Here is a 14,804-nt window from a genome sequence, read left to right on the forward strand (position 1 = left end):
TTTGAGCAGAACCACTGCTCATGGGAGTCCCAGTCTTTTGGAAGGTTAAAGGCAGGCAGGTCCTCCAGGATTTTCGAGGTTGCTGTCCGCAGGAGACGCCGGAGTTTCGCAGGAGCAGGTTCAAGGATCAACCGGCCTGTAAGGTTCTGGGGCCAAGTCAGTGGGCGTAGTCCTTCTGTTGGCAGCTGCACGGCAGGTCTTCTTATTTCTTGTTCTTCTTCTTGTTGCAATTGGGATCTAAGGAAGGCAGGTTCAGGGTGCCCCTAAATACTAAATTTAGGGGTGTTACAGGCAGAGCAGGGGCAGGGACCAATGGGTCCCTGCCCTGGAGTGGGTACACCCCCTAGCCTACTCCTCTCCTGTGGCAGCCTAGCTGTGATTGGGCAGACCTCCCCATCTTCAAGATGGCCGGAGCCCGGTGTCGTGCTTCACCTCGCCTCTCCCACCTGAGGGGTGGAGTTGGCGCAGGCTGGCACCCCCCTACCTGACGAAGGGTTTCCCACCAGTCTTCCCGCCAGAGTGGGGGTCAGAACTGGTGGGGGCCAGTTGCTGAGTACAGCAAGTGGTCTGGAGAAGCTCACAAAGGCGGAATGTCTTTGAAGCTTCCCCTGCCCCTTCTGGGGGAGGAGGCTTGGCACCTCGAACGAGGATGTGCATTGTTGCAGGTCCAGGAGTGCGGGGGCTTTCCACCCAGGGATCCAGCAACACGTCTACTGCGTGGCAGCCTAGGCAGCCTCTCAGACAAGACGTGGATTGTAGGTTAGGTTTCAGGGGGTACCTCTAAGATGCCCTCTGTAGTGCATTTTACATTAAATCCCACACTGGCATCAGTGTGGGTTTAATGTGCTGAGAAGTTTGATATCAAACTTGTCAGTCTTCAGTGTAGCCATTATGGTGCTGTGGAGTATGTAATGATAACCTCCCAGCACCATATACTCTTAATGGCATCACTGCACTTACAGTGCCCATGAATGGCCCTGGGCACTGTAGGGGCACAGGGCTCATACACTGGTGCCCACACTACTGGCATAGGGGCACCCAGCTAGAGGGGTGGCCGATGTATGCCAGGGCAGTGGGTTTGTAGGCATGGAACACAGGGATGTGTGTCATGTCGACTCTGTTTAGTTTTGCACCAGGACACTCAGCCTGCAAAGGCAGTGTGTGTGTCAGGGTACAGGGCCCCCAAGGGTGGCACAATAAGTGCTGCAGCCCTTATGGGTCTTCTCTGGTCACAATGCCCTGGGTACCTAGGGTGCCATTTACTAGGGGCTGACATGTGACTAGAGATGCCAATTGGGTTTAGGCTTTAGTACAGTTTTAAGGGAAGGAACACAGGCCCTGGGTACCTGATTGGCAGGGACCCAGGGAACACCAAGGAAAAGTGCATCAGGTATCAGGCAAAAAAGTGGGGGGTACTGCAACAGAAACTCACTTTCTTACATACCTTCCACCTGAATGCATGAACATTCTCAGAGAAGCATTCAGATCTACCACCCAGGCATGCTATGCAGCCAAGTGGGAGAGGTTTGTTTAATATTGTCACTCAAAACATATTGATCCCTTAAAGAGCACAATGCAGGAAATTGTCTGCTATCTGCTTCATTTGCAGACCTCTGGCCTAGCCTTCACCTCCATACGGCTACACCAAGCTGCTGTGGCCATCTACCTTTAGAATAAACAACATGTCTCTCTCTTCAGAATTCCAGACATTGAAGCTTTTATGGAGGACCTAAAAAGGGTCATTCCTGGGGGTGTAGCTTAGGAGCGGAACATGGCAGACGCATCTTCCTAGAGCTCCACAGTTCGCTCCTTCTCACGGCCAATATCCTGCTGAATCCTGATCCCCAGCGACTGCTAAAGTGGGTCACCTGCCGTGGAACGCACCGCGATCCTGCTGACTAGGTCCGGTGGTGGCGGAAGGCCGGGAAAGCCTCCATCTGTGCCTGACCTGAGGCAGCTGCGCGTGCGGCCGTGAGGAGTAGGCTTGCAGCGGCCGCCGTTCGCCTTTCTCGCAGGCGGGCCGGCTGCAGATATGGCGGCCCTGTTCTGTGCGGCTTCTGTGGTGCATTTGCAGCAGGTCAGCTCCTGAGCTGTGGCTGAGCTATGCGGATTGGGCGAGGGCAGCCTACATCGTTGCGACTTTGCCATTGCGGTGCCCCTCCCACCGCCTCCCAGTGCATTGGCACCAAAGAGAGTGGTACTCCGGACCTGGTGGGCACGTAAGGGACCGGGAGCTTCTGACCAGTGCTTAACCCAGATTGCCCCGCATGCCACCTGGGGCTGACCGCCTAATCCAAAGTCGTCGAGACTGCTATTGGTGAGGTATCTGAGCAGGGGAGCGCCTGAGTACCCAGTACGCCGATCCCGGACGTCAATGCCTGCCCGACGCTGAGCGCATTGAGGCGTCTGCCACGGGGTTGCAAAGCGGGTGTTACCGGAGTCCCTGGGCCTGGTCGGTGGGTGGCTGAACTGGTGGCTGTTTCCCGCTGTGTAGCACCCTGCAGCTTCCCCCTGCACCAGCTTCCCGCAACGAGGGGTGTGCCATGCGGCCTGTGCTCCAGAGGCCGCCTGACTGCCGGAGCACATTGTAGCTGATTTCCCATAAACACGCCTGCCTCCTTCGTGGAGGGTGCCTCCCTGCGATGTCAGAGCTGAGCTGGCAGTGGTTCTTCCTGGCCCACCTGAGAAGGCCGGGGGCTGGTCCCAGACATCCATCGGAGGCCTTGGGAAGTGTGACCGCTGGGACGGAGCCCTACGACTGGACCTGGGGTGGTTCAACACACACCGCTGACCGCCGCCCGCCAGTCTCCGGCTGCATTCCACGCTGTTTTTGCCCGCAGTTGGGGCCGGTTAGTGCGGGTCCCAGCGGTACGCACTCTCGGCCACCATGGGCAAGGATAAGCATGGTGCGGCGGCTCCCGAACAGAACACTATGGATCACTATACCACTACCACCCCCGCCGGGAAGGAGGCTGCGGAGGGTCTGTCCTCCGACATGGCGACGTTGCTGGTGGCGATAAACCAGTTGCGGACTGCACTGGAGGCCCAGATTGGGGCCGTGGGCTCAGAGGTGTCTTTTCTCCGCCAGGACCTCTGTAGACCGGAACATTGAAGCAGAGACAAGGGTCTCTACTGTGGAAGACAATGTATGCACCCTCCAGCAGAAAGTGGACAAGCTTGCCATGGTCTCTCGGGAGCTGGCGGTACGGGTCCAGGACGCAGAAGGTAGGGCCCGCCGCAACAAAATTAGTTTGGTGGGTTTTCCGGAGGGCTGCGAGGGGACGTCGATGGATAACTTCCTCTCGAGTTGGCTCATTGTGCTGTTGCCACCTTAAGACATGTCTCCCTGCTTTGTGATCGAGAGGGCCCATCGTGCTCTGGCCAAGAAGCCACCGCCTGGAGAGCGTCCAAGGCTGGTGATCGCTCGGCTCCTCAACTATGCTGATCGGGATGCCATCCTTCGATTTTCCCGGCTACACAAAGACAAAATACATTTTTAATCTCTCCCCATCATGGTCTTTCTGGACTATACTAAGTTGGTCCAGCAGCAAGGCCAGTCCTTCGTGGCGGCCAAGCGACGACTTCGAAAATTGAACTTATCCTACGCGCTGCTGTTTCCTGCCCGGATGAAAGTTATATATACCGCCAAGACATTCTTCTTTGACACCCCGGAGGAGGTCTTCATGTCGACTAATGAGGGAGGAAACCTCACGCCTCACTCGCCACCCATTGTAGACTCAGACTCCCAAGGCTTGCACCGGAGTGGTCGGAAGGGCAGGGACACAGCTACGAGGCGCAATAGATCTCAAACCAACTGATGTGCTCAAAACCAGACAGGCCCCGGAGACTGAGTAGCCTGGGCATTCAGACCTATAATATTCTATTCCTCTTCAATCGATGGGTGCAGACGCTGGTGGTGGCCCCGTGCTGGGTTGATCTCAATCCTATGGTTGGGGTCTCATTCCAGCCCTGGAAGGTGTTGGACATAGCACGCCCTGACTGTTTTGGGTAATGTTGGGTGGGGGGGATCCATTGGAGGAACCGCTTAGGCCATCATGTGTGGGGCCTGGGACGGGATTCCACTGCAACAGATACTTCCTGTTCCTGGAAGTATGGGGGTGGGGGGAGGCGGGGGGTATTAGGGGGTTATTTGTTGTTCGTTCCAAGTTTTACGCACCATAAACACAATTCCTTGCTTCATCACCCTCACACACTGTAATACCTAGGAATGGCCCACACTACGGTTAAATCTCCACTGGGGGATCTCAACATTTTAGCCTGGAATGTGCGAGGCTTACTGAATAAGGTTAAAAGGGGGCGGTACTCCAAAGCGTTACTTGCCCGATGTCCTGCTAATACAAGAGGCACATCTCCTAAGCACCAAAGCCCCTTGCCTTTCCAGTTATGGGTTCGCCACAGTATATCACTCAGGCTTTACTAGGGGAGCAGTCCAACCCAGGAGGCCATTATACGGTTATCTCTGGTAATATAGCCGGCGAACAGATCACAGTTGGGAGTGTCTACGCCCCTCCTCCACTCGGTCAGACATTCATAGACAAATCTCTGGGGAGAAGTGCCCCCCGCTAGATCCAAATTGCACACACACTAGGCTGGGCAGACTCTTGGCGGACCTTTTACCCCTTGGAAGCCGGGTTCATATATGCATCATCAGTTCACCCCACCCTTTCACGCCTTGACTATCTGTTCCTTCCGCACAGCTATGTACACAGAGTGACTCACACATCTATCCTGCCTCAAGGTCTTTCCGATCATTTCCCGGTTCAACTCGGGCTGCGCCTGCAGACTCGTCGAGCCCCATATCGGTGGCGTTTGTCCCCATGGCTGCTCCGGAGGTGCCGAGTACCAGGAGATGCTCCATCGGGCAATCGCCGACTATCTTTGCTTCAATGCCGTAAATTCCCCGTCCCCGATCGTTCTCAGGGAGGCTCTTAAGCCCACGATTAGGGAGCAGACATCAGTTATCGTACAGGGGAAAAGCAGCGCCGGCTGGCACAGATACGGGACCTGGAGGACCCTTTGGTCTATCTACAATCCCAAATGGTGGAGAACTCAGACTCCAGTGCCCGTCGCAATATGCTACATGTGCAGCAGCAACTCCATCAGCTGCATATAGATAGTGCTAAAGAGGCCTGGCTGGCACCCAATATAGGATAGATCAATGGGGCGATAAGTCCAGCCAGATGCTCCATAGGCTCTGCCAGGCCAGAGCGTTCCAGACAGGTCTCCATACTAAGTTCTTCAAACGAAGACTGGTGCACCTCCCCCGAGGCTGTGGTTCAGGCCTTTGACGATTTTTACGCTGCACTGAATGAGAAACGCGAGGCCATTGCTGAGTCCTTTATAGATTATTTTTTTACAGATATCCCTCCTCGTCTCCTCTCGGATGAGCCGCACAACACCCTGGACGCGCCCATATCCCTCGACGAGTTTCACGCAGCATTATCAAATACCCACCTAGGACGCGCAACGGGACCAAACGGGTTCCCGGCGACTTCCTGCGCTCTCACATGGGGACTCTTGGACTGTGTCTGCTTAAGGCGCTACAAGAGGCATCCGAGCAGTGCATTTTGCCCCCAGATTTGCGACACGCCGAAATTGTAGTCTTCCTCATGCCGGGCCGTCCTCCTGAATACCCGGGCTCGAATTGCCCCATCTCATTGCTGAATTTGGGCCTAAACTGCTAGGGAAGGTTCTTGCCGACCGCCTCCTCACGTGTATCCAGGATCTAGTGCATCCAGATCAGTCTGGCTTTATGCCACAGCGCTCCACCAGACACAATATCAGATGGCCCCACAACGCAGGGGCTGAAGCCCATCGACTGGGTCGCCCCGCGGCGGTCCTTCTGGCAGGCATAGATAAGGCATTTGATTCGCTGAGCTGGACTTATATTTTTTAACTCTTAGAGGCCGTCAACCTGGGACCACGCTTCCGGGCCTATGTGAAATTATTATATACAGACCTTACGGCATTGGTTTGGGCGGCTGCACATTGCTCGGCCCCCTTCCCCATCTGCAGGGGAACTAGGCAAGAGTTTGCCCTTTGTTATTTACCTTGGCGATTAAGCCATTGGCTGCGTGGGTGCGTCTGGACTCTGTCTTCTGGGGACTGGATTGGACGCCGGAATGCTCAGACAGGATTGTACTGTAAGCGGATGATGCCCTATTCTTCAAATCAGTCCCTTGGGCCTTCGGGCCCCGTGTGCTCCAAGTCCTGCAGATTTTCGGAGATAGTTATGTGCTAATCTGTCCAAATCTATCCTATTCCCCATCTGCAGTGAACAGAGGAGCCAGGCTTGGCCCTTGCAACTAATTATCGCGAACGCGCACTTTAAATACCTCGGGGTATATATCACAGGGTGTCCTAATGAGGCTTGGTTGCGCAATGTAGCCCTGCGGTCCGTGAAGAGACGACGGTGTGGTCCCACCTGCCCCTATCGCTATACGGTAGGTCCGCCATTTTCAAAATGGTGTCTTTACCACGTGTGCTGTATCGGCTACAGAATTATCCGTATCCTATCCCCCCGTCGTGGTTCCTCCAAATGAATGCACTCCTGAATCTGTTTCTTTGGCAGGGGGCGAGGTCTGGGTTGCGCTCACAACATGTACCCAGTCTACGTACTACGGTGGGATTGCAGCAGCCGATATACGGGCGTACTACTGGGCTTCGCAGTTACTGGTAATTAATGAATGGTGGTATGGTTCTCAGATGGACCCGGCCAAAGCCGAGGAGAGGCTCTTCATGGCAGATACCCCGCTGCTCCACCACTTGTACAGTAGCTCATCCTTGGAGGCGTTTCCCTCGGCCTGTCGGACAGTTATTCAGATATGGAGATGGGTGGTCCGGTCTATGGGTTGGTGGGGTACGCTGACCTGGGCTACTCTCCTCTGGCAGGGATCTCACCTCCTGCCGTCTCGTCACTAGAGGGATTTCGTAGGTGGGACGATATTGGGATATCCACTCTCGGAGATATTATGCTGGGATCCATGTTTAAGTCCTTCCATTGGTTGCAGGCAGACTTCAACCTTCACAAATCACAGTTCCATAGGTACTTGCAGCTCCGCCATGCCCTGTCCCCCGATACAACATCTCCTGTCTTTACACTAATTTCTCCTGCTGGAGGGCCGGTTGCTGATGGGTGACCTGGGGGCCCACAAAATCTGCCAAATCTACCAAACGCTCACTACACATTCAAAAAACACTATACACCGGACCTGAGCGGCATGGGAGGCAGACTTGCCCGCTCTGACAGACGACGATTGGACTGAGGCGCTGGCTAGCCCTAGGTACTCCGCGGTCTCCACTAGATACAGGCTGATCCAATTTAAATATCTCCACAGGTTATATTACACACGCCTTTGCTTCTGGAAGATGGGGGCTATTCAGTCCCCCGTCTGTCTCTGCTGTGATTCAGATGGGCTGCCTGCAAAAACATGGGAAGATCTGGACCAGGTGGGCCAAATATCGGGGTATTGATTTGTCCTTAATGACGCAACCCGTGTATCGAGATCCTCTTGAGCGGCTGGTGGTAAATGACTTACCGGTTTAAGGTGAGGGACTCGTATGACTGTGGACTGAATTTTGTGTAATGGGTATGTGTTATATTGTTGATGGTATGTATGGTGCGTGGTTGGGGGAGGGGGATGGGGATGGGGCGGTTGTCGGTCTGATGTTCTGCAGACCTTCCGGGAGACAATTTGCAGTACATAGTTTTCACAATATGCCTTACAACTGTATGTTTCTTGTCGGTCTTGGCCCATCTGGTACTACAGAAAATCAATAAAATCTTGTTAAAAAAATAAAAAAAAGTTAATTCCTCCTTGGGTCCCACTAGCCCCAGCATGGAATCTCAACATTGTTCTGATGCAACTCCAAGGACCTCCCCTTCTTCCCTTCTTTTCCTTTCTTGGAAGGTGGCATTCTTAGTTGCTCTCTCTTCACTTGGACGTGTCAATGAGCTACAGGCATTAACCTTAGAAGTACCTTTCTTCCAAGTTCATAGAGATAGTCCTTCTCACCAACCCAAAATTCCTCTTAATGTGGTTTCCTAGTTCCACCTTAATCAATCTATTGAACACCCTGTTTTTCTTTCCCGCAACCTGGCTCAGTTGCAGAATTGTCTCTCCGTACATTTGATGTGAAATGAGCCCACATGTACTAGTGATAGAACTTAGCCATTTAGGAAAACACAGCAACTCTTTGTTGCTTTCTCCAAGCACCATGAAAGGGAAGACTGTGCAAGATGAATTATGAGATTCAGCCAGATATGCTTTGCTAAAGCTGAGACTCAGCCTATTCCTCCAGAGCCCACTCCACCTGGAAAAAAAACCTCTATTGCCTTACTGGGGAGCATTTTAATAGTAGACACACGCAAAGGAGCTACCTGGTCCATACCATGCACTTTTACAAAACACTACTGTGCGGATATTCCAGCCTGCCAGCAAGCCAATGTTCACTATGCAGTACTCCATCCTTTTTGTCCAGTATACTCCAACACACATAGGCTAGCCACCCCTTTGGGAGGGCTGCTGTACAGTTTGTGTGCAGCATGTGTATCTACAGCCACACATGCATCAAACGGAATATGTTACTTTTCCTGTAAGCATCTACTCACGGCATGTTGTGCGTAGACTCACATGCGCCCATCTCCTTCACGGACTCTTATGGCTGTTGCAGTCTCTTACTATTTCTTTTCCCACTTTTGGGTGTACATCTCTCTATACTATGCTTAGCTTTACATTCCATCCTCACCTGCTGTGCGGGAAAACAATCTAACAATGGGGTTAATGACCATGCGCATTGCCAGCATGAGGAGTCACCGTACCTCATGACTCAAAACACTTCTTTGAAGAAAAGCAACTTGCACACATCCTGGTCCTGCACTAGATGGCAGGATTAAGCACAGCATGTGAATCTAAAGCACTACATACCACAATCAGATGCTTACAGGGTACGCAACAGTTTCCCAATGCACACTTTCCACTCTCAGATAGGTTCAGACAAATCTATTTCAATAACTTTATAGTGTGTAGGGTTGAATGCAAAATAGATATTCTATGATAGTTGCTGATTGGTTGCACTTAAAACAGCTCCTTCTGATTTTCCAGGGCGTATCTGGATGACAAAAGCTATAGTGACTGAAGGATCATCTTGAGCCCTTTCCCATGGCTGGTTTTTGGTACACCAGCTGCATCTCGGCTGCAGACATTGGCTGCGCAGACATTGCATGCCTTAGTTCCTTCTTCAGAATACCTGACTTGTATATCAGCCTAACCAACTGCACAACGTGTACCAGAATGAAAGGGACAGACGTTTTCCTGATTGCATCCTGAACATCTACAAAGGGAGCAAACAAAAAAAGAAAAACAATTTGGGTACCAAAAAATGGCCGACAGCAAAGTTAGAAAGTGTAGTTAAAGGTTAGGTTCAAATTTTACCATGAATAAGTGCAAAGCAGCACCTCTTCATCTATGCTTTCAGTCAGAAAGTGGATGTGCTGTTGTACAGGATTAAAAAAACCTTAGTCTTAGTTTATGCCCAGTTAACCAATTTAGTAGACATCAGTCGAGTGCCCACACATCCTGTACCAGGAGAAGAGGATCTTTTCTTCGCCAACTAAAGCTTCAAGCGTCTACCAGGTAGACCGGCATAGAGCTGTACTGTTAATGTGTTAGTGGAAGCTGATTCCACAACACATGACTTGAGAAGGTGGCCTTATAGAAGTAATGTCCATAGAAATAATCCTTTTTGAAATTGTTATTCTCCACCTCGGCTTGTTTTATTACATATTTAAAGACTTCCTGGATTCTGTATTGCTCCATTTATTAACTAGCCCTGTTTTGTATTAGAGAATTTGTATTTACATTTTTTATTACCCATATAAATATCTTTAAATACTTATTCAACATTTTCATGTTCTAACCAATTTTTAACTTTTGTGTTTTTTTTTCTTTTTTAGGTATGATGGGTTTAAGTTTGGCTGTTCATCGCTACGTGTTCCTCCAGACTTGCTTCATCGGATTCGGCATGATATCACAGTATCGCCTGGTGGAGTTGCATTTGTTAAGGTAAAAATATATTTTTTTCAAATAAAACCAAATTTACCTCTAATTTCTTTGCTCTCTAACTGCAGTTTGTTTTTAACAGTACCATTTCAATTGTCAAATATTGACGTTTCTCTACATTTGTTCTCATTGCATTTGCAGGTTTGTAGCGTGTTGTGGATTACATCCTGTGCAATCTTTTCCAATCATGTGTTGGTTTTGGAATATTGCACTATGCTTTCTTACAAATATTTGGTTTCTGTTTCAGACTTCCATCAAATGATTCTTGCTCACTTCCCCTGAAACCAAAAATGCACCAAGACACAGACGTGACTCAGTTTTATTTTTTCTGACATCTGGCTCTGAGTTGTTTGCAGCTACTCTGTGTATAGACTATGTGCCACTAAAGAATACTGTGCACCAGATAATGAAAAGACTGTACCAAAACAGTTGTGGAACTGCGTAAGAAGATACATTTCAACAATGTGTTTTCAACTCCGATATTGAAAGGGCAGGTTCATAAGAATGATTTCTTTGGGGTTCTTTTTGGAAAACACAACCTTTAAATGTGTCCAAATTGTTATACGAGTCCCTTGGTTTCACAGTCATCTGGTCTGCAATTTGTGCTTACCAAGACACCGCAACAAAACATAGTTGTTTAGTGCAGTATGTATTAATGGAACACAGGACTCTTAGTTAGCGTCAGGTGCTGTTGAAGCAGAGTGAGGAAAATGCTAACATAAGCTATGAAGGTGGAACAGATGGAACCATCTAGCATCCTCGATCTGTACGAGGAGGCAGTGACCCAATCCTGTGACCAGGATTTCACTGTCGGAGACTAGGAGAAATCTCCCTCATACAGAGCATGTTTTACACAAGACATCAAACCCATTAAAGCAGAAAATGCAGTTATTTGTTACATGCATGTATTATTGTAAAAAGATTCAACAACTGACTTAAAGTGGATTAGACCCAAAGCTGTTTTATCTCCGAGGTAAAGGTCATGCTTGATAAGAGTATCACACCTGGATTGAGGATCAATCCTGAAATGTGTTTGACTTTATGAAATACATTATCATTGGACAAAAATTTGAAATGCAAAGAAAATGGACATGAAAATAGTTTCCAGGTATACTGTGAAAGGTACTTCGAATCAAACTGATGAACATGGTCAAAGGAAGAATTGACAGAGAAAAATAGATGTAGTATATAAGAAAACTAATGCCCTGTCTTAAGAAAGGGGAAACATTTAGGTAGGTGGGTGTCCAGGCATGATATAATATATAGAACTTAGAGCTTTTCATGTACCTAAAAAGTCCAGAAAGAGTCCATAGCTGAATCAGACACTGTTGTTTCTCCACCTCCAGCACTTTTAATTGACACTAATACAGATAATGACCAGGGGGACTTAGATCGGGACCATACAGATGACAAGAAGCAGAATGAGTAGAAGAATCCTGCAGAAAAGATTAAGTTTGAACTATACCAGTCAACACTACTTCACAGAATGATCAGCATGGATGATGATTTCCCTATTAAGAGTTAATCAGACACGTAAAAGACAAATCGGTTTCTTCCTATGATGAGAACTGTTTTACAACCATGCAGAGGAAATGTAAGGCAAGGCCAGTAGCGTTTAAAGTAGAGCTCAAATTTAACTCAGTGCTGCGGGACCCTACACTTGTAATGGTTCATATTCCACCAGTTTCTGTGGTCGTACATACTGCTGTCAAACAATCTTTTGTGCAGCAAACAGAAGAAGATTAGAGCTGCTTGCAAAAAAATACCAGTAAGAGATTCAAAGAATTAGTGCATTTTCTATTCACCAGCTCATTTCAGTTGCTGTGATAGACATGATGGGAGAAAACGCTGGAAATGGAACAACACATTTCAGAGCCACATTGTAATAGAGATGATGTAATTGTACAGGAAGGGAGGACCATTTCCATTGCTGAAATTTGATGCACACTTGATGCTGAAGACACTGCCAGTAGACAAATTAATACAAGCCTCTTGCTCTGCAGAAATGCAAAACTCACAATATCTGGTTTTCGGGAAACAACCATTACAACGCAACTTTTACAACGAACTACCATTACAACGAAACTTTTACAACGCAAAAACTTTTACAACGCATACCATTACAACGCAGGATTTTACAACGCAAGTACCTTTACAACGCATACCATTACAACGTAAGTATTGGTAAGTATATAATTATTTGTAAAATATTATATGTTTGGGTTTTTGGGTAAAGGGGTATTTTTAGGGTTCAGGGTCAGTTTTCAGTTTTTGGGTAAAGGGGTATTTTTAGGGTTCAGGGTCAGTTTTCAGTTTTTGGGTAAAGGGGTATTTTTTAGAGTTCAGGGTCAGTTTTTGGGTAAAGGGGTATTTTTAGGGTTCAGGGTCAGTTTTCAGTTTTTGGGTAAAGCGGTATTTTTAGGGTTCAGGGTCAGTTTTTAGTTTTTGGGTAAAGGGGTATTTTTAGGGTTCAGGGTCAGTTTTTAGTTTTTGGGTAAAGGGGTATTTTTAGGGTTCAGGGTCAGTTTTCAGTTTTTGGGTAAAGGGGTATTTTTAGGGTTCAGGGTCAGTTTTCAGTTTTTGGGTAAAGGGGTATTTTTAGGGTTCAGGGTCAGTTTTCAGTTTTTGGGTAAAGGGGTATTTTTAGGGTTCAGGGTCAGTTTTCAGTTTTTGGGTAAAGGGCTATTTTTAGGGTTCAGGGACAGTTTTGGGTTTTTGGGGTACAGGGTTAATTTGTAAAAATAAAATAAAATTATATTTAAATTAAATTAATTAAATGTAATTAAATAAAAATGAATTATATTTTAATAATTTAAATTAATTTAAATTAAAATATATATTTTTAGGGTTCAGGGTCAGTTTTGGGTTTTTGGGGTACAGGGTTAATTTGTAAAAATAAATTAAAATTATATTTAAATTAAATTAATTAAATAAAATTAAATAAAATGTAATTATATTTTAATAATTTAAAATAATTTATATTAAAAAAATATTATATACTTACCAATATTTACGTTGTAATGGTATGCGTTGTAAAGGTACTTGCGTTGTAAAATCTTGCGTTGTAATGGTATGCGTTGTAAAAGTTTTTGCGTTGTAAAAAATTCGTTGTAATGGTAGTCGTTGTAAAAGTATGCGTTGTAACGTCATACATCCCTGGTTTTCATCATAAGGTACATGCAAAGTATGTCATTTGATGGGAAGTACATTTAATGTCACAAAATAGATTAAATGCTTGAGAGAATTATAATTGCTACAGGAACTCTTAAATTTGTGTGGACATTACATCAACAACACCTTTATTACAAACAGAGTAAAACGCACAAATTGACAACTGGCAAAGACAATCTTATAAAACCTATCAAGCTTATCAATAAACAGCAGCAACAGCTCAAACAACCTCAGTAATAGACTAGAGGCAGTTGTTCGAGACATACCCGATTAAGAGTCATGCATCCAAGTGGAAGAGCCGCCTCTGTTTTCAAAAAGTGACTTTAGCTGAATCCCTGGTGGGACTAGACTGGGGTTATTTCCACACGGGTTGAGCAAAATAACTACAAACCAAAGAGTACGAAGCACAATAAGAGAATTTACTGCACTGAATTCTAGCAAATGTGATCACATTATTCACCAAATAAGAACAGTAAAAACTAAGAGCACATATCATTGCTTTTGGGAGAGCCTGCTAGAAGACAGGGCAGTCAAGGAAGCTATTTGCAGAATGGGACATGGAATATATTTGATTTGCTTTCTGAACCCAATGAATGATGCAAACACCAAGACCAATCCTAGATTTATGTTGTCTTAACTTATATGTGAAGACAATACCTATGAAAACTACTAAACTTTAAAAGTCATCTACCTAGCCCAAGAGGGAGATTACTTGACATCATTGACCTAACAGATCTTTGTTTCTATGTCTCTGCAAGTTTCACTCAGCTTAAATGTCTTGGGTTTGTGGTCAATTACTACACAAGTAAGATTTCACAATAAGTCTCAAGAAATTACAATTACAATGACAGAGGTTTCAATTTTTTGTAGGGTCCATAGTTAATTGAGTAGAACGAAAGGCTTACCCAAGAATGGAAGTGTTGGTGTTTCTTGCATTGGTTCTCCTTTATGAGACGCCGCGTTCTCCAAAAATGAGACAGGTGATGACATTTTTGAGAATGAGGGCTTCATGTATTGCATTCATCTCAGATGCACAATTACAAATCCATCTTTTACAGAAAAGCTTGACTTTCATCTGACGGTGACCTGGGAGGATCTAGGTTTATTGGAGCCTTAAATGAGGCACAGACCTAAGTGGTAAAAAAATGTTTACTGGGCAATTTGTTTCCATACAGCTATGAATGCCTATTTCTGTGCACAAGCCTCTAAAATAGAATGGGGGTTCATATACTAGGAATGAAGATGGGAATAATTGAGAAGAAAATGAGACGTAATAACATATCAGTGTGTCAGAACTAAAGGCAGTGCAGTTAACCCTGCAGGCTTTGAAAAGCGACTTTACCACAAGTTGGCAGTGTTCTGCACATAAAGCATGACAATCATGTATTGCATTCAAAGGGAGTCACCCACTCTTTAGTTGTCAAGAAAGGCGCACAGTGTATTTAGCAGTGAGTTTCTTGCTGTTAGATACATCTTTTGGCATAACATTTGTTGGGTGTGTTCAGTGGCTTTGCATATATCTTGAGCTGAAATCAAAAACATATACAGAAA

At 46.6% G+C, this 14,804-nt stretch overlaps 1 protein-coding gene across 2 annotated transcripts in view; it reads left to right on the forward strand.

Annotated features, from left to right (window-relative positions):
* REV3L (REV3 like, DNA directed polymerase zeta catalytic subunit) overlaps positions 1–14,804 on the forward strand; it is a 954,247-nt gene that overhangs the window by 771,329 nt on the left and 168,114 nt on the right. For both annotated transcript variants that reach the window (XM_078649145.1, XM_078649144.1), the window contains exon 24: positions 9,977–10,085. In XM_078649145.1, coding sequence (XP_078505271.1) covers positions 9,977–10,085 — 109 coding nt within the window. The remainder of the gene's footprint in view (positions 1–9,976; positions 10,086–14,804) is intronic.

The sequence above is a fragment of the Lissotriton helveticus genome, chromosome 6, assembly GCF_964261635.1.
Source record: "Lissotriton helveticus chromosome 6, aLisHel1.1, whole genome shotgun sequence".
Classification (NCBI taxonomy): domain Eukaryota; kingdom Metazoa; phylum Chordata; class Amphibia; order Caudata; family Salamandridae; genus Lissotriton; species Lissotriton helveticus.